The sequence below is a fragment of the Ambystoma mexicanum genome, chromosome 4q (genome assembly GCF_040938575.1).
Source record: "Ambystoma mexicanum isolate Mex_15411 chromosome 4q, UKY_AmexF1_1, whole genome shotgun sequence".
Classification (NCBI taxonomy): Eukaryota; Metazoa; Chordata; class Amphibia; order Caudata; family Ambystomatidae; genus Ambystoma; species Ambystoma mexicanum.
In genome coordinates this window covers 1093430475-1093455781 of record NC_090928.1, presented here as the reverse complement: position 1 = coordinate 1093455781, position 25307 = coordinate 1093430475, and the positions used below count along the sequence as shown (strand labels likewise).

Genomic DNA, 25307 nt, shown 5'->3' with positions numbered 1-25307 from the left:
CCACCCTCAGGCTAGAGATGGCTAAGTTTAGGGTTTTTCAGTGCCTCCCTGGGTTTCTTGTGCGGTTTCCACACAAATCAAGGACCGGGAGCCCTAAGGCCTCGTGGGTTGCCAGTTATTGGTTATGCACCCCATGTCTGTAACTGGGGTTCCTGTCTCTAGGGTAATGATTAGGGTGGGATATTGTAGGGAGTGGTTCTTTTGTGGGCTCTCTCCCTGGCTTGTTCCTTCCATGTAAACATGTTGAGGTGTGCTCTGTTGCCAGTGGAGTCTTTGTTTTTCCTAGTAGTTCTCTTCTGATTCTGAGGTGAAGAGCCAAGTTTGAAGTAGTTTTCTGAATTTTAGATGATCCATTTTATTGTATCCATATTGTATTTGTATCCATAAATTGCATACTATTTACAAATGAAAAAAGGGTATACGTCCACATTTCCGATGAGCAAGTGCACCTGCAGGCGCTCCTGGGTGTTAGCTGGGAAAGGACATATGTGCATGAAATGTGAGCATAAATACCCAGGGAGATGAACCCCTGAACGGTCATCTCAGAGTTAGGGGGGGGGGAGCATCCAGTGGACCTGGTTGAATATCAGCAAGGACAACTCACCCTTTCATCCTTCTGAGGCTGATCAATATAGGGCTATAAGGTCGTGTGCGCCATGCCCATTTTTATTGCTCTTAGAAGCAGAAGGAATCCATCAGGACGTTATTATAGTAGGCAACACTGCCTTCAGTGGGGCAGGGAACGTACGAGATGGTACTGGCCTTCCGGCTGCGATGAAATGCTGAACTGTAATGAGGCCGGTAGGTTCTCACTATCAAGGCCACTGATAACATCATTGCCATTACAAGCACCGTGTAGCATACAGGGTGCTCAGGTTTTTTGTTTGACAAAAATTAATGGGTGCGCATGGAGCGCAAGCCTTTTATTCTGTCCATACAAATAAAAACAGACAAGATGGCCTCCATGAAAATGGAGCAGGAACCTCTAGGGAGAGTCCCTTCGCTATTCCTATAATAAGCCCACGAGGACCAGCGGAGATGTAATGGATATAGAGGACTGGTCCTGGAGAATGGTAAAGGGCAAAGTTGAACGTAGGGCTGTGGGTATCAGAAGGAATGGGTAGTGTCCGTAGGTGCACGCTTTCTGGGTTTCATAGTAGGTTGCAAGTTGGAATACTTGAGAGCACAAGGACGAAATTGGTGGGGCAGAGGGAGAGGAAATTAAAGTGAAAGGTTGTGGGGGAGTGGGAAAAGAGACTGAATCATGCGACAAAGAGGCACACCCCTGGCCTCATAAAGCATAGATAGTAAACCTGTAAATGTAAGCTTTTGTTAAGAGCTGCATCCGTTCTTCTTTTCTATGTAAGTACCAAGGAGTGTTCACCATTACATCTGAAGACTGGTCTGGCCGGGCCACATTAAGAACTATGGACTGTCTTCAGGAGCATCCTATGGTTGAGAGTGAGGCTGGATGCCTCTAGGAGATCAACAGTGTTTAATACTTTTCTGACTTCCAAATGTCTCTTTTGGGGTAAAGTCCTTCAAATGTTTGTTTGACCACTTCTGGGACCAATTGAAAAATGTATGTTATGATATTGAGTGTAACCTTAAAGATGATCTAGTATTGCACAGGCAGTCAGTGTAAACCATCAAGGATTGAGGAGATGGGCAGACCCCTTCAAGTTTTTATCATCGTGCAAGTGGCTCAATTTGGAATAAGATGCTTGTTTATGCATTTTGGTGTTCCTGCGTAGATGCTCTTGTAATTCAGGTTGGTTGTGATCAAGAACCTGATGGAATCCAACTTGCAGTTGCAGGTCAAGAAATGAAGGATGCTCTTTAACATGTGAATGGAGTGGGCAGCTAAATGATGAAGGCCAGGTGAATGAGTGCTTGCTGGTAATCCATGGACCAGGGAGCTTGACCTTTTGTATTTGCTTGACAAGGATGGTGATCGATTTAACCTGGTAGATGTCTGCCCCAATATGGACCATTATTTGTACATTGCATTATTAACCCATTCTCCCTACCATGACGAAGATGAGGGATGTAAACAGTAGGAATTCAGTTTGGTGTCCAGAGCTCAGCCCTCAGGATAGTGCAGCAAAGCATCCAGGGGGCGGACTCTCTAGTGCAGTGGTCTGAAACCAGTGGCTCTCCAGAAGTTTTAGAATGTAATTCACATGACCCGCCACTATTGACTATTCTGATTGGAGCTCATGGGAGTTGTAGAACGAAACACCTGGAGAGCCAAAGGCTGCAGGCCCCTTCTCCTAGAAGATTTAGGTGGATTGGAGAGCAGGTACTCACAGCACACCAGTTCATGAAATGAATTTTACAAAAAGGCACAAACTAGGCAAATGTTTCTTAACAATAAACATAACACATTAAGTCAAGATCACATGACAAATTTAGACCAGAAAAAATGTAAATAAGGAAAACCACATAATATGGACTCTTGGTTGCATTTTAAGATTCTACAAAGTATGAGGGGGCAAATAGTTAAGTTAACAAGGAATGCCCTTACTTAATCAGTTGTGTAACACAAACGATTTGGACAATTGCCAACTGTTAAGGGCACAATTATTTCTCGCAGAGAAAGAGACTACTGTGGATTTTAACGCCCACAGTATCAATGCTGTGTAGGAGGACAGGAAAGGATAGAGTTGAATTCTGGATATCCCTTCCTAGAAACCTCTTCTGTCCATTTGTAGCGCTGCTGGACTGCCTACGAAAACAGAGTAATGAATAAGAAGAGACACTAACTTCTTCTAGATGTTATGCACCATCCAGCCTTGCATCAATGTGCCCTGTAACCACTCTCTTCCCCTATGTGTTTGCATGGGAAGAGACAAATACCAGATCTAAAAACAGTGCTTTCGTGATGGGGAGAACGTCCATCCACTGGGTTGTATCCAAGTTCATTTGCCCAGGGATTGTTTGTCAAACCCCATCCACTGTAGTTAAAAAAGGAATAACACAAAGTCAGGTTGAAAAACCTCTGAATTTGTGTTTAGACCAACATCAAGAGACAAAAATTACAATACTCTCCACGTGCCTTCTTCTAGACCTTATTTATTGTAGTAAGTGGAGGATGGTAAAAAAGTGCTCATGTATAGAAGGTAAATTTGGTATCTATCATTTGTAGCAATTACTGTCTACCGGTTTCAGCGACTCATGTTTATTATGGTCGCTTTCTTCAGGACAGTCTTTTTCTATGTAGTAACACCACAGGGGTAAGAGAGCTAAGTTCTATGCCCCGGTGTGTAGTTTCAGGTCCGGAAAATCGGTAGTCAATACTTTACCACCTCCTCGGTGCGGCAGGGCTGAAACAGACAGGTGACCTGTGTAAAAACAAAAAAAAATTAAGTACACATATCACCATTGGTTGTTCACAGCCAGTGGATGGCTTTTAAGATTAGCAGTTTTCCTAGTGATAATCCTGTTCTTAAAAGTGGTCATATTTAGTGTATTCACGCAGTTCTTCAGAGGTCATTATTGAAATATGAGCAATGTGAAAGTAAACATGGTTGTAAATCATGTTTTAATTCTGATCAATTAATATGGTTTATTGTGTTCAGTTTCAGGGTGGAAAAGATGGATTACCACAGAGCTTCTTCAATCAAAATGCTTCTGCAGCACTTTATACTGGATTGATTAGAAGTCGAGAAATCACTCAAAGTTTCAAAGTATCACCAGGAACGTATGTTGTTGTCCCGTACACAGAACACCAAGGACTGGAGTCTGACTTCCTGCTGAGAGTTTACCAGAAGAGCAAAGACATTTCAAAGTAAATCAGTCTTCCACATTCTATGTTTTATATTACTACTCAGAAATTAACCTGTTAACTTGGAATTGAAGATAATGGCCACATTTGGAGCATGGTAGGGTGGCCAAGAATGGTGGTAAAGCAGTGGTAACAAAGTTACCACTGCATTACTGCTGCATTACCACACTGCCGAACTATGGGTTTGGAGGTAAGCTTGAGAAAAAACCTCCAGAAAACTGCTGGAGGTAATTCTGCCAGCTTACTGTAAAGCAATTGCCATTTCGGTGGAATTACCACCGGTGGTAATTCCACCAAAATCCAAATGCCGAATAATGTCACTAGACCGGCACTTGCAATTCGGCAGTTATTCCTCTGGACCAAGTGGCAGTTACGATAATTACGTTTGGTCGTATCTCGGCAGATTTACCACTGAGATACTATCAAACTCATAATGAGTACCATCTGTTCCGGAACTGAACGTGTAACTCCATTTTCTATGCACAAAGCAATTGACCAGATTTAATTATGAAAATTAACAGTTGTGTAAGAGTAACAGACATAGTATTAGGGTAAAATGCTTTCGACTACATGGAACTTTTATGTTCAAGGATAAGGTTGACAGTGATTCTTGACAAATGGGGCATAATGACCTTCCAGGTCACGTGTGACAAGCCGCTTCTGATGGATAACCCTGTCAGCACTTATTCGCTTGTGCCAGCTATCAGAGCGTCTCAAGAGCAAGTCTCAATGCATGAATCACCTGCCTCAGAACACATCATTCAGTCCAGTTAGAGATAAAGTTCTCAGCAGGTCACAATCATGATAGGGCTCGTGCTAAACCTTGCATGGTGCTAGTATCACACATTCCAAATACAAGCCTAATACTAATATTGAACAGTAGCAGTACATTTCCAGGAAACAAACATCTAAACTAAACATCGGCTTTCAAAATACTGTATATCCTCTATGTGAGATACATGTTCTCGTAGACCTTTAATCCTGGGATTCCTCTGCCACTCCAGGAAATATATATGGGCCTCATTACAAGCTGAGCAGTGCAGGTTACATTTATTATATTTTTTATTTTTTACATTTATAGAGCGCACAAAGCAGTCCTGAGGCATTGTGGCACTGTTACAAGCAACGCTTACTTAGTTACAGGAGACAGGAGGAATGACAGCATGGAAAAGGCAGCCTCTGTGGTTTTGCGGTTACAGTGAACCTAATACCAGACAGGTGGTAGTTAGTCATGAACCTGTTACAATGGGTGGAGGCTCTATGGTTCATTGGTTACAGGAAACCGGAGACAACTCATACCTCCCTGGAAATCTGGGTGAACCTAGGGGTATAGTGTGGACTAGTTAGTGAGTCTCATTTTGAGTGCCTTACGGAAGGATAGATGGGAGGTGTCATTCCTTAGGGTAGTAGGGAGGGCATTCCATCATTTTGGAGCTAGAAATTGGAAACTGGAGCTTCCCTCTCTGGCCCTTTTGAAGGTGGGGATGTTGAACTGATTGGAATAGTCTGATCGTTTGTGTTTGGCAGAGCTGGCTCAGACTACTTTTTCTGAGAGATATGAAGGGGCTGTGATTGAGAGGCATTTATGGGTTATGGTTGGGGTCTTGAAAATGATACATTCTTTGACAGGGGGCCAATGAGCTTTGCGCCTGGCATGGGAGATATGTTCCCTCTTGGCAATGTTCAGTGCCACTCTGAGCGAATTATTTTGAATATGTCGTCTTTTGAGATTTCTTGCTGATGTACGAGCAAAGAGAACGTTGCAGTAGACAGGTTTTGCCCCAATGGTGGCTCTGGCTATTGAGAGACAGTTCTGCGTTGACAGGTAAGTTCTGACTGCATTGATTAGTTTTGTTGTGAATGTAGCCGATGAATCAATGGCGCTTACATTGCGTGTCATGGAGAGTGTGGAGTCGGGGTACACCCCCAAAGTGGTACATGCAGTGATATTAATGTATACTGCTGCATTACCACACCACCCAACTATGACTTGGGTGGAAACTTGCTGGATTCACCTCCAGCAATGATCTGGAAGTAAATCTGCCAACTTTTCGTCCATTTTTGCCGGAATTACCGCCACAGTATTTCCACCGAAAAATCGTCGATTGAGTCCTAAGGACTCAAATAAATGGGGACTCAACTGCCACCATCAGTTGTAATCCAGAAGTAATACTGCCGAATCAAGTGGTGAACATTAATACAATTTGGTGGCATCTCGACAGATTTACCACCTATCCAACTAACTTGCAATGAGGCCCAATTGTCTTTTCCCTGGTTGTTCTGAACGCCAGCCTAGCATTTGTGAAAGTCCAACTCCACCATGACAATCATGATATCGATGTAACATGAACATCCCCAGAGCACAATCCCAGGTCTTCAGCCCACGGACATTAATGATTAAACCTTTGACAATGCAGTACCATCAACAAAGTCTCAAACCCTGACATACTGAACACTTGAGGAAATGCTGCTTAATATTTAGGCCATGCCAGGTCCCAGAAAGCTAGGCCCTGTGGTCTTGTACTCTGTGCTCTAAAACCTGGATCCAGAACAATATATTTTGTCCCGGTCATACTTGACAATGTTGTATCCATAAATGCAACACACTGGCCCTTAGTGAACACCCTCCTGTGCAGACGGAGCAATGGTCAATCTCGCACAGATATGCCACAGTGCCATTATCAAAACACGTGTTTGAAGGGCTACCCAGCCAGCTTAAAATAAAAACACGGTTAGGCCACATGCAATCAGTAAGCCGAAGGTTCTTAAGTCTTCATCAAGTCAAAACATACATTTCCTATCATACAATGGAAAATCTGGACAATGTCATTAACCAACTCTGACTACATAGAACTGCGAAGCTTATCCTTTAGAATCCAAGTTAAAGTTCATCAAAAGTGCAGTAAATGAGGGTGATTGTTGCAAAGAACTGGAGTTGTACAACTTTAGATATTCAGGACACTGACAGCTAAACTGAACAGTAATTTCAGAGCTGCTGTCAGTTTTCGGGTAATCAATATGTGTGCAAAATGCATCATAGATTGTCTGCTTAAAGCATGCAAGTTACATGATGCATTGCATGATAGCCTTTAAAACACGTAGAGAAAAATTATTACTATAGTATAAGATGGACAACAGACTAGGCAGTGAGAATATCCCCAGAAACAGTAATTAACTGACCTTTTTTGAAGCTGACATATGGAATGGGTAAACCTGCATTGGATAGACTACTATCCGGTTGCCACCCCAGGTGGTTCCACTACCCACTTCCTCAAAGGCATGGCGATGTACGCAGTACAAAAGACACAGAAGAGTTGGACTTGGAGTAATGAGGATTACCGAGCCATTCTAGATTAACTGTGAAGGACACATTTTTACCAACACAGAGTGTTCAAAATCATACTAGCTTGGCATTTGTATATTAATGAGGGTGTGGGTCCAAACAGAGAGAAAGTGTGGCATTAGTACACTTAAGCTGCAGCTTAGCGTGAAGAGAGTTTTACTGTTGGTATCTCTCAACAAATCTACTTTTTAATCTTAAGGTTGAGCTTCCTTTTCTCTACTCATGTATTATCTAAGGAGTAAGAATGATGTGGGCATGGGCGCCGTACAGACAGAAAAGGTTCCGGCCACAGACCAACAGAGTGAAGCAATATTCCTCACTCCCTGTCTTCTACCTGCAGTGATGGGAGCATCACGTGAATGCTCTTGCCTCAATCACAACGATGTAAGACCAAATGATTATACCTTATCTTCCACTAATATGAACTGGAAGACTCCTAATTTTGTCTCCAAAGTTCAAAGTGTTAGTCTTGGTGGCCTGCCCTTGACTTGCTCTTTACAACTTGCGCTGCATCTGCAACCACCAGTGGAATTAGTTGTCCAGACTAGTGACCTGCTTTCCATTACTCAATCAAATTCAAACACACTTCCACTGCCGGTATGTCCGCAATCAGTTGCATGCTCTTTGGGTTCCCTGTCTGATACATCAGCATTGTTTGCCTCCCTTATGTAAGCATTATTATACTCAGCCTTCTAGTCCGTGTAGCCTTCAAGGAATTAAGTGAGTCTTCCATCTCATCGCTCAACGTTGTTTTAAATTTGCTGGTAAAGGTTTATGACATCATCAGTGTTGAGCTAAAATCCCACCGGGTGACCTTATGCTCCTCTGAGACTAAACTTAATAACTGTTATGAAGCTATTGGACACAATATGATTTGACCACTATATTATCTAACACACTAATGAAGGAGGATTCTCCTTCATTAACGGATAACAATTTGTATATGCACTCTGATAATCCTCATTCGGATGAACTCATGGAAGAATTTCTCAGACTGTTCTCTTCCGGAGGCTGAAGATCTTTTAACAACTATTCCAGCATCAGTAGTTTGTCTGAGATCACAAAACCCTGACATTGAAAAGGGACCCACACAACTGAAGCAGAAATTAAATTAAAATTAAAATGTAAATTAAAATTAAAAAATTATAAAAAAGGAAATAACAGCTCCATGTGAAAAATCATCAGATCTCTATCTTTGAAAGAAAAATGACTGATGACTGAAACCCAAAGATCCCAATCACTTGACCATTTACCCTTGCTTTCTACCACCCATATCCATTTAAGCACCCAAATGGAGGTCGCTTCCCTAAGTTGTGGAACCGTGCCTAGCCAGGGAAATCTAAAGTTAAGTAACGAGAAACACGACCAACCACCACCGTTAAATGATTCTATCTTACCTGGATGGATTGATATAAACAACTGAAGTGGACCAGCAGTTATACCACCATGTAATCCTCCATCAAGTGAAGAGTCTATCCTTAACAACAAGGGTCCGTCTACGAACTTTGACATTTTGATTGAATCAGTTCTGCCGTTAGGTGAATATGAAATCCTTAATCGGAGAAATATTCTGTCCCTTATGCACAATATACCCTCGCTGAGACTGATAACCTCAGAAGATATCGAACAGGTTTTCTTTATTCACGAACAGAGAATGGACATAGTGCTGCTGAAAATACCATCACTCATTATAAGAGAAATTATTTTGGCAGCAGTTGACAACCTTTGACAAAAGGGCTTTCAACATCATTCGTTAGCCTAGTTTGAGGCCGTTTTGGGACTAGACCAACACTGTAAATGTTCAATCTTTTGTAGCACTGCAGTTTGGGAATTAATGGTCTTGGGCTGCTAATTCTTTCCTCTTCTCTTACACAAGCGTTAAATCATCTGAGTTTTTAGCCGGCTCTTAGAGTATAAGGTTGTGATTTGAAATTCGAGAGATTACTCCATTATTTTTAATTCACAAAAGTAATATTAGATGGATTTGCTAGGAGACAAGAGGAGTTGCCTGAGGGCCTAACCAATTGCCACTCAATCTAGTTGGGCCTCTCGAATGTCAATCTTTGACAACTCTATCAAAAGTGAGGTTTTGGGGGGATGTACTATTAGTAAATATGAATTGGAGCAAAGTGTTTATTCCCTTAGATGAATTTATTTGTAAAATTGGAAAAATCCTAGCGAATTGGGCTAAAGAATTCAGTCATCACAAAGTACTAATTGCTGGGGACCTCATTAGTAATTGCTCAATAGATCACTCAAAGCATACCGTATTGGGGGTAGTGTTCATTTTTTTATTGTGTATTATAGTCAATAATTAACTTTTCACACAACAATACAAATCATTACAATTATCACCTTAACTTACACAAGATATACAATATAAAATAATGTAAAAGCAAAGAAATCCATGTACATATATTTCATATTACTACCTGATTGTAACACCAAATGTATGCTCATCCCATAGCAGAATTTCTGTCACTGACATTACTATCTTATTGTTTCTCCTTATCTGCTAAAATACAAAACTTTCTCTCTGCCACTTGCCACCCCTTAGTTATGGCTATTGCCAGTGACAAGCTACGCCCTGCCACACAATTTAGCCAGAAGTTCTCCCTACACATCCTTGAATGTTCTCACCATGTTTCTCATAGTACTTTACATAGGTGCTCCACACGGCCGGGCAAGCAGTAATAGTGTCTCTAAGATTTTCTACTTGGACCACATCACTGTGCAGTATGCAGCTATGACTTTCCAATGGAATACCTCCCCAGCACCACATGTGGGATAGCACTTTCAATTTGGTAAATCTAATCAACATGAAAATGCACCTTAACATGGGACATGGAAATTGGAGAATGTAATATTGCGGTTGTTTATAAGGGAAATACATTCATGAAAAAGTTTCTAAGGATTTTAGCGTAGCTACATGGTCATGAGTCCGGGCCCAATTCAATTTTTCTGCACGTCTTTTGTGGGCAATACACAATGCATCCCTACCATGGCCCCAATCAGGAGATCATGTAATCTGTTCAATGATCCTGGAGGTCCCTGTTCCGATACGCCTATCGCTTGATGTGCTTTGCACTCTGTAGTAATCTACACTGAGAATGGGCGTGTGTGGCTGGCTGACATACCCCGGAGCAGACGTTAGCGGGAGGCAAGAGTTGGTGTGCTGCTGCTTACTGGAACCTACTGTGCTCTCTCCCCATCTGTTGTCTCACCCTGGTGTGGTGCAGTTTGTTGCGGTGCATTGCAATGTCCCAGAAACCGTGCATTCTATGGTTGATGACTGGTCCTACTACAACCACATTGATGTTTCGCAGATTTCAGGTAACCGCCTCATGTGTGAAGGTGCTGAAATCTGGGAAAAGGGGTGGGGTGGCTAAATGTTATGTAGCCAGTAATGTTTGGAGGTTCCTAACAGGTAACTGCAAAATGTGGTGCAGATTGGTGAAACAGTCTGGTTTGTATAAGGAGCAATGCTTTGCCAAGCCACAAACCCACACATTTTGAGTTTTGCTGGAATCCAGGGAAAGGGGTGGGGTGTCCAAATGTCATGTAGCCAGTAATGCCCAGAAGGTCCTAAAAGCTAAATATGTAACATTTGGTGCAGATTGGTGAAACAGTTTGGAATTGTATAAGGAACCACGCTTTGCCAAGCCACAAACCCACAAACAAATGTTGTCTTGTGCTGAAATTCAGGGAAAGGAGTGGGGTGTCCAAATGTCATGTGGCCAGTAATGTCCAGAGGGTCCTAACAGGTAACTATGCAAAATGTGGTGCAGATTGGTGGAACGGTGTGGAATTGTATAAGCCAGAATGCTTTGATTCAAGATAAACCTCTCATGTATCAAAGATGTCGCTCATCATTATACCTATTTTTATCAACCATATTGTATTTCCATGCTATTCAAAGTGATTTTACTGCAAAGTTAATGATTTACCAAACATTAAAACACATAATCTGTAGGACAAAATGTACACTCCATTTAAAAAGAGGTTTTAGAACAAGTAAAGATGGGCAAGGCATAGAACCTTCAAACAGTAAATTCATCAAAAGAACGTTTAGTGCCTAAAAAGTGCAGATTAAGAATTGGGTCCCCGGGGATATTTCAGCACAATGTTCTGTGTTTTTGTATGGAGATAAGCACCCATACATTCCTCTCGGGAGGATAGCTCACGGGCAACATGCTCGCGTTGGAAGCAAGAAGAGACAGAGGAACACAGGTACAATCCCCCGGTCTGTGCTTAGAAACCTCTGGGTGTTAAGCGCGTTATAAATAACTTATCATATCATACCCCTTTTACTCTCCCACAATCTCTTTTGTGCCCCCTCACCCCCCTAAAATCATTTAGCCTACCGCTGTAAAATGCGGTGAAATGTTCCACCACAAACTGTCAGCTGAAGCCAAATTCAGGTATTTTAAAGACTTTAGCATAACACATTATTACATATCCAGACAGTTGTTCAATATGAACCACACTGTTGTTTTCTTAGGTTTTGTGAAAAAGTATGTCGTGCTTGAAAAAGAAAATTACAGCATATCTGAAGTAAAGCCTTTAATTGCATAGTTTATTGTGTATTACCAGGGGTTTTACTCTGCTGTACAAATGGCAAATAATGTTTTGCATGTTCGAATCCAAAGCAGCCTTATAAACATAATTCTCTGCACATGTTCCAGTTTGCTGCAGCCTCAATGAATCATGTCACCATGCACTTAGGAGCTCAGACATGCTACACACTGTATGTGCCCATCTAGCAATCATAGCCCGATCTATGCATGTTAGGACTTATTTTCTATACTCTGCCCTGGGGGACAGATGTATTGAAGGCCAAGCTATATTGTAACAGGGACATCTCTGCAAGCTGTAGCCAAATCAGTTCAAGGTAGCAGTGACGAGTGGTCTAGGCTAAGTTGCAAGAGGTGGAGACCTTGTAAAGGGTTCACAATGAGTACACACAATGTGAGTCACGAATCACACTTAGAAAATATGTATAAAAAAACATTTAGCCAAACAACGCTATGAAAAATGACTACTAACAGGTAGAAGTATCGCTCAACACTAACAATAGAATACATATATACATTCACTAGAGTAGGACATAATACAGATCAAACCCCTGTAAAGGAAAATACAGATTAGATTATGCTCTATGGGGTCCAGTGAACGATTCCAAGGGTTAGATGACAAGTTATACTAGTCAACTAAAGTGTCCTCAACTTTACGAAGGCTTGCACAATCAAGAAATGGCAAAGCCAAAGTGTTATAAAAGTTTGTAAAAGTTAGAAAAACTTTTAAAGGGAGTTTAGGGGATGCAAAGAACCACAGTAACGCCTCCCCCCACCCCCACCCGTACTCCAATTCTTTACAGGACTTGGCAGGTCGATGGAAGGTGGTCTGAGTTCGCTTCTCCCACCATCATCTACAGCTCTTGGTTCACAGGGGTTGCAGGTTCAAGCAGATCTACAGTCAGCGTCTTTGGCAGGTGCAAGGACTCTCAGTGAAAGAATTCAGCAAAACATGATGCAAGACCCCTCTCAGGACGGGACTGGACTCAGGTGAGCTGTTTCAGGAAGCAGTCACCGAAGCACGGTGATGCAAAGGGACTCACTTGTCGTGGTCAGACTTATCCTCCAATATCGGGACCACTTGATGTTAAGACTCCGACATTTCGCTGAGGTAAGTCTTGTAGGACAAGCCGAGAATACCCCAAGTTCCAGGCCTCGACTTGGAACAGTGATGTAGACAGCATGGTAGCCAAAACTCAGAGCTGGTCAGCCACATGGAGGTCCTGGGATACTTCCGAAGGCTCTTCTTTGCAGGGTACTGAGCAGATGTCAGGAATGGATGTTCTCTCCACTCACCAGGTCGCAGCTCCTTCGCAGGACTGCTGACGATTGACAGCAAGACAGGGCTCTTCCAGGACAGCAGCAGAAGTTGGTCACCAGGCCTCCTTCAGATGGCTCACCGGTATCCTTACGGGTCTCACTGCTGGAAAAGAAGTCGTGGCTCCTTCAGATTTATCCAGGATTTCTCTAGCGGGGGTGCAAGCTTCATATCCCAAAAGCCAGAAATAGCCCCACACACAACCCAGCGGGTGGTCAAATCAGGACCACTGGTGGCAACACTCATGCATAACACTCTGAAACCCTAAAACCAGTTTGTGGATTGGGACCAGATGGTCCCAGCCCATATCCTGCCAGCAAACACACATAGCCCTCCAGTAGCCCACCAACAGCCTCTGCTTTCCCGGGCACTGGAAATCCATATAAGGATTTTCCTGGCTACACAGGCAAGGAAGAAGGCTAAAAGACAAGATGGCCAAAGGACAAATGAAAAACCTTGTGGCAAGGCCATGTTTGGTTACTAGCCACAGTTAGTAACCAAATGCTGTGAACACAGTAAGACTAAAAAGAAAAATATCAACAAATTGTAAAACGTCACTGCTGCCACCAGCTTCTCCATTTAGCACAACTAGAGTAACCAACAACCCTTTGAGTGTTAGTCTAGGGCCAAACAAAAAAAGTATTCCCCATTGGAAGATTTTGTATTTAATTGTTTTTCTATAATGCACTAAATACCTGAGTTCGGTTTCTAAGCGCAGATCTGGGATTCAAACCTCCGTTGCTCTGCATGGTCTTACTTCCAAGACCAACACATTGCCCCTGTGCTATTCTCCTTTCCTGAAAATGCATTGTAGAATGATAATAAGTTACCACAAATGATAACAAATTACAAAAAGTAGTAACCAAGCAACAAGACTAAGGGAAACAGTGTTTCCCAGTACTGACAGCCTGAAGGGCATGTCAGTTTCCCCATAACAAATGCGCAGAAGACAGTGTAGTGAAGCTGCACTGTAAAAAGTACAGGTCAGGATCAAAAATAAAAGCAACAAGTTTGGGGCTCCATAGAAATGGAAGCAAAGGTGCAGTAAAGAGAAATCTTTCCTAACAATGCATTAGCCGTAGAGATTTTGCTGCATGTGGCGAATATTTCAAGTGTGACCCAGAATCCTCTACTCGCCGTATGGCACTGTCAAAGGTCGGGAAGAATCAGAAAGGCTGCACTGCAGACCAGACTCAGAACATGTGCCTGGCTGTGTCTGTATTTCTTTCGCCCCATCTCCCTTTCCCTTTCTTTCTCTTCCATTCATCATATTCCTTCCCCATCCAGCCTGTACATTTACATTGTGCCAATTACGTGCCTGAGCACTGCTGCTCATCTACTTAGAGAGCCATTATACAATGTAATAGCGCCACACGGCCATGGGCCTCAGAGCGCTAAAGAGTTAAAGAAGATAGAACAAGAGAGGAGTCATCAACAGAACATAGGAAAGGTCATCAAACACAGTCAGACCAGGAAGTGTAGCCAGGAGCGAATAAGTGGGTTGTAAGGTCTTTTGTGAAGCATGAGGTGGAAGGAATAGGGCAGAGGTAAAGAGGCAGACTGTTCCAGAGATTTGGGGCAGCAAAATCGAACATGGAAGGAGTCCTTGGAGCGAAGATGCCTGCTTGCAACAGAACGTTTGATGCGACTGGTGGGATAGACCAGGCCAGAGCAGAGGCATTTATGTGTCAAAGTAAGGATCTTGTGTTTAACACATGCCTGGACTGGAAGCCAGTGTAGAGACTGCCTGGCAGGAGTGACATGGTCCCGGTGGGCAAGATTACAAACAATACATCTGCATTTTCAAAATTTTAAATTGTGATTCTTCTTCTAGCAGTTCAAACGCATCATAGGTGCACCAATGGGAAACTGCTCAGGTAACATATCTAAATTGATATTTGTACATAGGGGAAGAGCTGTCCTTTTCGGATGATGAGCACGGGCCTTCTTTCCTTATGCCAGTGTCAAATGCAGTGGGCAAAGAACCCACTGAGTGTTCACACTCCATAGATGATCCCAGACAAGGCCCACTTCATAGCATAACAGAATATAATTTAAAAGTCATAATTCAAAAACACACTGCAGTATTTCAATTTGAAATGCATACAGTGAGGCTTCATAAACACATGAAGTAAGGAGATGTGAATTTCACTAAATGTGTTTCGGGCTTCAGTTCCTTTAGCAAGAGGGTACATCTGTAATGCATACAAAACAGCTACATATTCCAAATACAAGAATCAGGGATTCAATAATACAGTATTACGAGCCTATTTACAACAGTGGTATTGGGATTATTCAAAAATAATAATTTGTCCAACACATGTAATATGTAAGAACCCAACATCAAAAATAAAAATGGTAAAAACAAAAATACACGAGTGTCCAAATCTTATAGAAAAGCTTCCAAGTGGCCAAGTAAATCATGCACAGTGATCACAGAGTTATCAACCATGTAAACCTAACATCCGGCTGCACAAAGCTGTCAACACCAAAGTGGTAAAAAAATGTACCCTTAATCTCGTACATTGGTCGAAACAAAAACACAGAAATGTCCAAATCACATGTACGAGATTTTGGCATTTGATACGGGTATTCCTCTGGCAAGCACAGGTTCATGGCTGCCTAGGGTTTCGGCAGGCTGATATTTTTAAATTTCAGTATATTTAGACAGATTTTCTGATGTGCACCACCTGATGATATTCTACTTGACTCGTGTAGCCTCCCATATGGGAATGCTTCCAAAAATGTGAATACTCCATATCTGTCTTTCAGTACATGTATAAGTGATAAACAAAGACGTCTGCCAAACCTGTAAATAGTTCTCACTTACACTGCAAGGTATATATTAACTTACACATTTATTTTTATTTTTTATAGAGAACTTGATGCCAAGCTCGTCATCAACCAACCAAAGGTAGGACGCCATTTGATTTGAATGTCTGCATTATTTATCCTTGTAATGTTACTCTGCAAATTGCGGATGTCTTTGCGTGTCTCCTATAATGGTACACACGTGCTGAATGTATGCATTGACTGTGCTAGAGAATAATGCGTTCAAATCCAGGCTTACAAGGCAGTCTAATGGAAAGCAGTTTCTCCAAAATTCTTTGCACAAATCCTGATAAAATGCATGTTTGTAATTTGTGTTATGGTGTCTTTGTTAGGATCCATGTTGCATATGTGAGTGAAAAACACAACTGGGAAACACGTGCTCTGGCCTCTAGGGTGTTGCTACTGGCACAACTTGTTGCAGGCCGAGTGTTGTAGTCTTCTGCCCCCAATAAACGTGCATAGTGTTGCAAACACAGCGTTACACGTCGAGTAACAAAGTGTTGGCATGCCGTTCAATATGTAAATTTGCATATTTTCTACTCATATTTTTACTCGGTGGAGGATCAGAACAGGGCTGCCTAGTTAGGTATTAGCACCCCTGACGGTGCATCAGTCAACAATCCAAGCCCGGGTTCAAAGCAACCTGATTGCTTGGCGCACCCATGCGCCAACCGGTGCAACTAGTCCCCCTCCACTCCTACCCCCACCCCAGCTCTAGCCCCTCACCACCCTCCACCTCTCTGCTTACCTTATTGCAACCTCCGCCAGGCCCGCACTGCTCGACTTCCTCTTTCAGCCATGGAAGTAGAAGAGGGGCATCGCAACCAACTCCCGTGACAAATGAATCAGTGTGACAGTGTTTTTTTTCTTGCTATTGGAACCTTGAGGGTTTGTCTCAGGGTGGTAATAGCAATAATCACTAGTTCGGTGGGCCTCACTGACCCAGTAACGCTAGTGGCATCCAGTGTTAATACCTTCATACATGGGCCCTGGGCAGTTACTGGCCGGTGAAGCACACCGTGATTATTACTATTTTTTCACCTTGATCAGCCTGAAAACATATATGAGAATGTAAATGGTGGCAGGTCAATTTGTATACCTTTAGTAGCTGAAAACACCCTCCATCCCATACCCCATTCCTGAGTGATTGCCAAAGATCTTCGAACACATGGTTCTTCAAGGAATCTCTCCTCCTCAACACCTAGGCCATCAGGTCGCCACACACATCATCTGACTTGCTAGATGCCACCCGCCCCTCTCCTCCTCACCACCCCAGTACAGCTGTACCCATCCTCTGTGCCCTTCTGAATCCTACCCCCGTTGCATATCTGTATTGTTGTATACCTCTGTAAAGTGCTCCGTTGCTTCTCAAAGCTAGATATGTTCTCAATAAATACAATAATCATAATAATAATAATAATGGATTTTTGCAATTTGCAAGGCTCCAGAGCAATGTTTCGTTTAATTAATGTTCTCTAAGTGTGGAAATGGTTGTCTTTTGTGCGCACAGTAACGTTTATGTGCCCAACTTTGTGAGCATGCCTCGTTAGGGAGCTATCATCTGCAAAGAGGGTTTTGAAGGGAATTCCCCTCTCCAGCCACTGCAAATCTTTTCAAAGCAGAGTAAAAACTTAATCTTTGAGCACTTTATCCAAATATTAAAGCTAAAAAAATGAATATTTTATACGCGACTACAAAGAGAGCTCATCAACCAGTCCAAAGACCTGATTCTGAGACCGGTGGTAAATAGGAAAATTGCCCTCTTTCTACTGAAGGACACTTTTCCATAAAGCAAAGGATTCTCCACCAATCCGAGAGTGGAAGTAATGCAATCAAAGACTCCAACTCATGCAAAGCCATGTTTTACGGCATAGCAACTGCTCTGGTAAGCCCCCCTCTGTGTAAGGGGCTGTCAGGGACTGTATTCTGAAGCCAGGGCACCATTTTTTTCACGGGCCAAAAGAGGTGTTAATTATCAGCAGGCTGCAAGGTGTCATTTGTGCCTGGAAAACATGTTGAGCTGCATGGAAAACAAAAAAAGTGTCTTTCCATGATGGACACTTTTCTTATTTGCTCCAGAATAAGGAGCAAGTGCCCTTCCATATCACAAAATGGCAGTTTTATTATTTTACATGATTCTAAGAATCATCTCCCTCCTCTGGCACTGCAGCACCTGTTTGTCAGCAAAGTAAAGATGTGGACTGTACGACTGTTCCACGCCAATTGCTGCACGCTCCTTGAAATGTGGGTGTTGATTTTTGGTGTGGAGCATGTCAGATGTCCATGCCAGTTTTTTGACAAGATTAGGATCAGGCCCCCAGACTTCAAGATCAGAACTTCCACTGTACCTTGCAAATGTATTCCTGTAAAGAGAAAAATGTGTATGCACAAAAAATCATTGAAAGCTTAGTATAAACAATAGGTTTAGTTGTGGTTATTCATTTGTCGACACTGCTCAGAGACAAAGTAGAAAGTGTTTTATGCCATTGGAAAAACACTTGTCATCTGTATTGCAAAAAGAAATATCAGTAATCATGACTGATGTGGCTGGCAAATAATTCATAGAGGATACAATATTTGCAGATGGAATAATTACACTGAAAGGAATGTGTCCAAATACCAATGCTTTAATGAAATAATTCAAATCAGGAGAATATGCCTCTCATAATTTATGTAAGGATGATTATTGCATCAAAATGACTGCACCACAGAATACAGCTAAGAGGCATAAACACCACTCATGTTACTCCCTAAAAACAGGAAAATGTGCCCAATAAAAATGAGGAACAATGAACATATAGGAGCCTTACCCCTGCTTCTGAGCCCGAATCCCCATTGATATTTACAAATCAGTGACCAGCAGGCCAATTGCATAGGAAGGAACTCTAATAATATTACTGCCTGATCACAAGAGGAATTTTAAGGGGAACAAACCTCTTTTAATAAGCATAAAATATCCCTATTAGAAAAGTGAATTACTTTTCTACTCCCTGAAAAATAATATGATTCCAAGTAGGGAATACAATCTTATCAGAGCCCTGCTTGTAACCCTGTCATAGGAAGTGAAATGACAGGGACAACATATTACAGCCTATGGTTTTACCCATCCTTCCTCAACACACCCTAGGCAAAATTCAACCAGGGTCTAACTGAGTTTTCCTATGGAACCATTGAAGAAAATCACATATAGTTGCCTTTTAAGGTAATAGTAGCACTGCTCAGAGGTACAACAGATTGAGTTCCTACTTCTCTAACTAGGGACGCCTCTTCTGCAATTCACTGTCATCAGTTAAACAAGATGAGTGGAGATGCTACGGGCACTAAACACGATTATATTGAAAAACCTTAAGCTGATGAGTATAGAAAGAAACAGAAGGTGCAATTTCCTAGACTGTTACTAGAGTTTCCTATACTTTAGCAAACAAACATATGTCCTTCACTGTAATGTACTGCCAAAGTTAATGATTTGTTCTTCATCCCCATACGTGTACTCCTGTTCCCTCCCTCTGCATCCTCTGGGCTCTTGTGTTAGCCTCCAATACTAGTTGTCAAGACTCTGTAAAAAGTGAGGGATTGTGGAAGTAAATCTCTCACTGGTATATTTGCCTACCCACCATACTTTGCAAGCAAAAGATGTTTAAAGCCTGTATATGATATTGGTATGGTATGATATTGTTTATTTATATAGCACCTATACACAGGCAAGTGTTTCAAAGCTCTCAAGGAGGGTGGGAATATGGGGAATTAACTGTCGCTCAGAGCCTTGAATTTTTGAGATGATAATAGTCTGCACAGGCAGACTAAGTGTGTATAATATATTTACAGTTGAGACACAGCAAATAGGCCTGACTGTGATTCTGCAGTTTAACCAGTGCAATTAAGGGCTGAAGGCAAGGGAGACAGATAGACAATCATCAGGCACGGTGCATTCGGATCATACAAGTGCACAGACGGTCACAGGTGGTGGGGGGTGCAAGTGCAGCCGGTCAGAGGGGACTGGGTAAGTACAGAGAGAGCCACTCTCTTGGTAATTTCTCAATTGCAGTGAAGGTGGGTGGGGTGTAGGGCCCTGAGGCAAGTGCATGAGAGGACTGGCAGAGGTTAAAGAGCAGAGGGCTCGTGAGGGACAGTATTTAGGTAGGCAACGTTGCAGGTAGGTAGGTCCCAGACCCCAGAAAGCCTTGTGGACAATACAGAGGGTCTTGAACTTGATCCTTGCAGTGACGGGGAGCCAGTGAAGGGATTTAAGTGTCGGAGAGATGCAGTCCCTGGGCATGGGGCCAAGGATAAGTCTGTGGTTCTGTTCTGGATGAGTTGCAGAGGGTGCAGTACAGAAGAAGGGAGGTTGAGGAAGAGGCTGTTGCAATAGTCCAACATAGAGAGAACCATGGCTTTGGAGACAGTAAGCTACTGGGGGAAAGTGGGAAAAGGTAGAGTACCTCTGAGGAAGTGAGGCTGATAGTTAAGACTTTTTAGAGATGTCAGAAATGTGAGAGGAGGAGGAGAGAGTGGAGTCGAAGATAACCCCAAGGTTTTTAGCCTAACAAATATTATGGGCAGTTTAAGAAAATGTCATGTACACAAATATTATGCAGTACATACAAGATTGTTTGCAACATACCCCACCATAATATTATTGTGTAGGATTATACAAGTGCTCAGTGAAACCATTTTTTGTAGAGCAAAGAGTTTCCTATTGTCTATGCCCAATGGGACTCTGAAACTTGGAATGGATGCAAATTGTTTGAAAAGTATTCAAGCTGTCTGAATAGCTGGTGCCCTTGTACTGTGAACAAGTAATGCTAGGCACAGTGCACACAAATTAACTGTTTTAGGCCAAGTTACTGATTTTGCAATGTTTCTCTCCACCTATTGGGTAAAGTTATGAATTTTAAAGCAGGACACTGAGAATGGCATTTTCCTACTAAAAATTCTTGGTTTTTATATTGTGTTAACTTGCAAGGGTACCGCTTCAAAGCACTTTTGTGGCATATGCACAAAGGATACTAAGCCTGGAATTAGGTTACACATCCTAGTAGCCTGCTTACTTACAGTGAGTATCCAATATTTGGGCTGGCAGTTGGGCTACTTATTGTGGGCAGTGCTTTTGCGAAGGCGACATGAGTAACAGAAATTATTGTGCTTGAAAGTTATTCATATTAGAACACACATACAAAAAATGCGTAACAGAAATTCTGGTGATTGAACATTATTCAGAAAAAAGTGAATGTATGTACAAGTCTGATAATCTTTCGCAAGACCAAGGTAGGCAGAGTCAAGGTTGTCTGGTAATGTCTAAATGCAACCTGGGGCAGGAGTTAGAATCATAAGATATAAGTGTGGTAGAGTCCAGTATATGAGTAATGGCTGGTGAATTGAAGGTTATTTGGTTAATGTGTGCAGATTACCTTATTTAGAACTTCTGTTCCTGGAGCCACTTTGCTATTATCGTTTTAACCTCTTGAGGGTGTATTCTGTTTTTAGGTTTTTAAAGTCATGCTTGCATAGTATGATAATGTATATAGGCTAGATCAGAATATCAAGACTAGTTGCTATAATGTAAGTTCATTAAGAGAGAAACCAAATGTCAGGTAGCTGCTGTGGCTTGTGCCTGACTAATTCTTGAAAAGGTGGGAATTGTCTGTGTACACTACCAAAAAATAGTTTACTACTAAATAGCTGTGCTCTCAGGAGCCACGACTATCACCAGATGTATGAGTCTATGTCACCCTATTTTGATTTCTAGTTCAGTAATACCATCAACTGGTATCTGCTTCCAGTTGAAGTTCTGAAGTTTTCCAATGAAGGGTTTGATAGAAATCTGGAGACGTTTCCCCTATCCTTAGTTGAGTTTAGCAAGTACTTCTCTGTATATCAAGGTCGCTTGTGACCCTGCATCTATGAAAGCCAATAGGACACGCAGTCCACTTGGACAGGTGTTAAAAACCTTTCATCTCCACCTTCCACAGTAACTGTGATTTAGAGGATAATTCAGATAGCATTCGGTTGATGTTTGGGATTTCATAAGCTTAACCTTGGACAATCTCCTCAGGGACATTCGTTTTAGGGTCAAGTTCATGCTGGTTAGTCAAGGACTCTGTAAGAGGATTCAATTCAACACTACAGCTAAGTCAATGCCTAGTCTGGGATACTGAATGGAAACCCTTATTGATATATCTTTATGTCCAGTTCATGCATTCTGGATGACTACCCCTATATAACACCCCTCTCTTCGAATCCTCCTGACCCCACTGAGCCAAGAAGTAGTTCTGTTTTGCAAGTTTAAAAGGTTTATTTGATAATTTAAACAATAGATCTATATATCACACTTTATAATAAATTAATAATTGGATATCACACTTAATCTGATATGATAAAGATTAACAACGGAGAATCTGGCACTAGCACACTTGTGAATAGGAACCGAAGAATAAGGTGGTAGAGAATACTTTATATAAGTTCAGATGGATGTAATGTTGAATGAAAAATGCAATACAGAAAATACTCAATATGATTTCAACAAAACAATGTAATCACTTTTCTCTGGCAATCTCCTCCCCCCTTTATGCAATGCAAGGAAATGGAAGGAAAGCACACAGTTCTCAGAAATGCAATCACATGTAATTCAGTTCACCCCAGCAAGCTTAGATTACAGATCGGAGTTTTAAACACAGGCCCAGAATGCTTTTATATGTGCTGGCAATGAAGTGAAAAATATACTAAAATGCTTTTAATTCCCTCTAGGAGGTTCAGGGTGAGTGAAATATACTTGGGATGAGTTCAGGCTCACTTTAGCAAGGATCTAGGAGTAACTAGCAGGTTAAACGAATTTTTGGCAAATGAAAGCAAGAAAACTGCTGTTTTCACACGTTGAGAAATTTGCAAATCGCGGTAAATTCGCGAGTGCGTTTTCCGCGATTGCGGCAAAAGTATCGGGACTAGCACTATCGTTTTGGGGTCCTAGGACAGCCTAGGATCTCAGCTTCCAGATGAAAGTTACTGCAAGTCTCTAGCACAAACGGTTACGGAGATATGAGCGATTAAATAAAGGTAGTTTTTCGGATTTGGAATGTTAAAATTCAAAGTGACAAGTGCAGCTTGCAACTAGAGAATGACAGGTGACAGTTAGGAGGCAGTTCTACTTAGATTAAATAGATTGAATTATATTATTTTAACTAAGAGATTGGTTCTGCACAGTCTTGCTAGGTACTCACACTATATTCTTGAATTAGATGGGCCTCGCCACGAATCTGGTCAGGTTTTAGACTGGACTCTGGTCTGGTCTCTGCACTTCACAGTGATCTGGGTCAGCTCTCTCTGGTTCTGCTAACAGCGGTCTGGTCTGGGTCTGCTCTCTCTGGATTCTGGAGATTGATGGATTTAAAGTCTGGATCTTTCTGCACAGCTTTCTCTAGAGATTGATGGAGGTAAAGTATGGATTTTCCGGCAGAGCGTCCCGCAGCAGATGGAAATGAATGTCCCTATCTGTCCTGTCTGTCTGCTTTTATCTGTTTTTAAAATGGGTGTGTGTGCAGCATCACTAGACCCTACCCCTCTCCACTTGTCATTGGCCAAGCTTTCATTTCTCCCCTGATTGGGGGAGCTAAGTTGTGTCAGAGTGATGTCATTTTACAGCCTGCAGAAAGTCCACTCTTCCTGTCAACTTGCACACAAATCTAGATTTGAACCAAATACATATTTGCAGAGGTACATATTGTTTTAAAATCATATGCACCCATCACATATCACAGGAGGTATACCCTGTCCAAATCTGCTCTTCCTGGGGGCTTGCATTCAGAAATGGCAACATTTGCACTTTTTAACTGATTTTGCATTTTCGGACATTAACCCAAATTTACACACATGTGCGCAAGGAGTATGGACATTAGTTGATGAAGTGTCAGATTTTTAACATGCATACATTTTAAGTAATACCCTCTTAACTGCTAGCTTGCCCCCAGATCATGCCACCGGTTCTAAAAACCTCTTAAAATGTGGGCAGAAAAATCACAAGAATTATGGTATCATTTAAATAATTTTAACAAGTCCGCTCTATGAGTTATTCATCTTTTTCTAAAACCATATTCTGGCTGGCAGGGGTGTGTCTTTTCAGGTCACATGGTACAGAAACCAGTCTTTCCAGTTTCTGCCAAGCTCAGAGACCCTGCCCCTCCCAGCTTCTGCCAAGACGAAGCTGTTTTACGACATCTGCAATAAACCATCTGCCTGGGTGAAGGGGGTTGCATTGTTCAGAGCTCCTGTATTCTGTGGGGGCTCCCCTTAATTCAATTATCAGAGAGATGGCATATCCTTAGTGTGGCCAGCAGGAAACAGCCAGGCCTGGGAAGTTACTTGTGAATCAAATTTCAATCCTGATGGGGGTAGTTGCCAGGCAAAATTGGAATCTCTTTAAGCCAGTTTTTAGCCACATGTCATTTCTGTCCCCCAGTTTTCTGCATTCAAATAACTAACAATTTTTTACATATGCAGCTAGAATGCTGATTCTAAGTTTAAAACTATGACATTTAAACAATTGCAGCCTATGTGACACTCAAAAGTAGGTCACTTATTTCTTTTAAACATTTAGATTTTTAGTGTCTTTCAGTCCAAATTTACTTAAACTGCTGAAATCCACAGCTCAGCCAGTCTTGTGATGAACATTGTTTTAGGCTCATCCTCTTTCCAGATTTTGTATGCCCACAAGACTTTATTCTGCCAGATGTCCGCTGGTGTTCAGTGAGATTTTTGGATGTGTTGCAAATAGGCATTTTGAGCTGGCATTCAGAGAAACAAAAGGTGATTTTAAAGTGCGGTTTTTCCTTTGGCACACATTTCACTCATGGCACCCCGGCCCATCCTGCTCGCACTGGTGGGTGGCAAGTTAGGCAACCATTTTAGTGTGCACAACTGCGCGGTTTTCATAGATTCTGGCGCACATGTGGGCTTTTTCGGCCATCTTGGATTTCCTAAGCCCACCGCACCAAATGTTGTAGCCTAATAGTCCAAACGTGGGTCAGGACCCCCAACAACTCGGTAGGAATAAAATACAATTTTGAGATTATGTAGGGGATGGAGACTTTTCCCTTTTCTGCGGGTTCCAGGTCACTGCTACTGCTTGGATTGCATTGCCTAAATACTCTTAAAGCAGGAGGAATCTACATTTGCTTTGCTTTGGGGTTTCTGTCAGGATCATTGGATTTTCTTCATCTTGGGTATCGTGTCTAGGGGTTTCATTATTAATTTCTTTCTTTTCATTTGAGTTATTTGTCATACTTCTTGTCACTCAGATTCTCTGTTCTTTTGGAGGAGGTATTTCATCTGGGAAAGAAGAAGCGCTGGTTTTCATGTCCAAATATTTCTCTTATTTTTCAATGTAATGTTTATATTTTTCACCTCAATGAATTTCACTTTTTTTTAGGTTTCTATGGTTTTATTTAAAGAGGGTTCACAATT

General features: G+C 41.9%; 1 protein-coding gene across 1 annotated transcript in view; it reads left to right on the top strand.

Moving 5' to 3' along the window:
• The window catches only part of LOC138467325 (calpain-13-like), a 662439-nt gene that overhangs the window by 432463 nt on the left and 204669 nt on the right, over nucleotides 1-25307 (top strand). The window contains exons 13-14 of the mRNA XM_069607301.1: nucleotides 3582-3790; nucleotides 15900-15936. Coding sequence (XP_069463402.1) covers nucleotides 3582-3790; nucleotides 15900-15936 — 246 coding nt within the window. The remainder of the gene's footprint in view (nucleotides 1-3581; nucleotides 3791-15899; nucleotides 15937-25307) is intronic.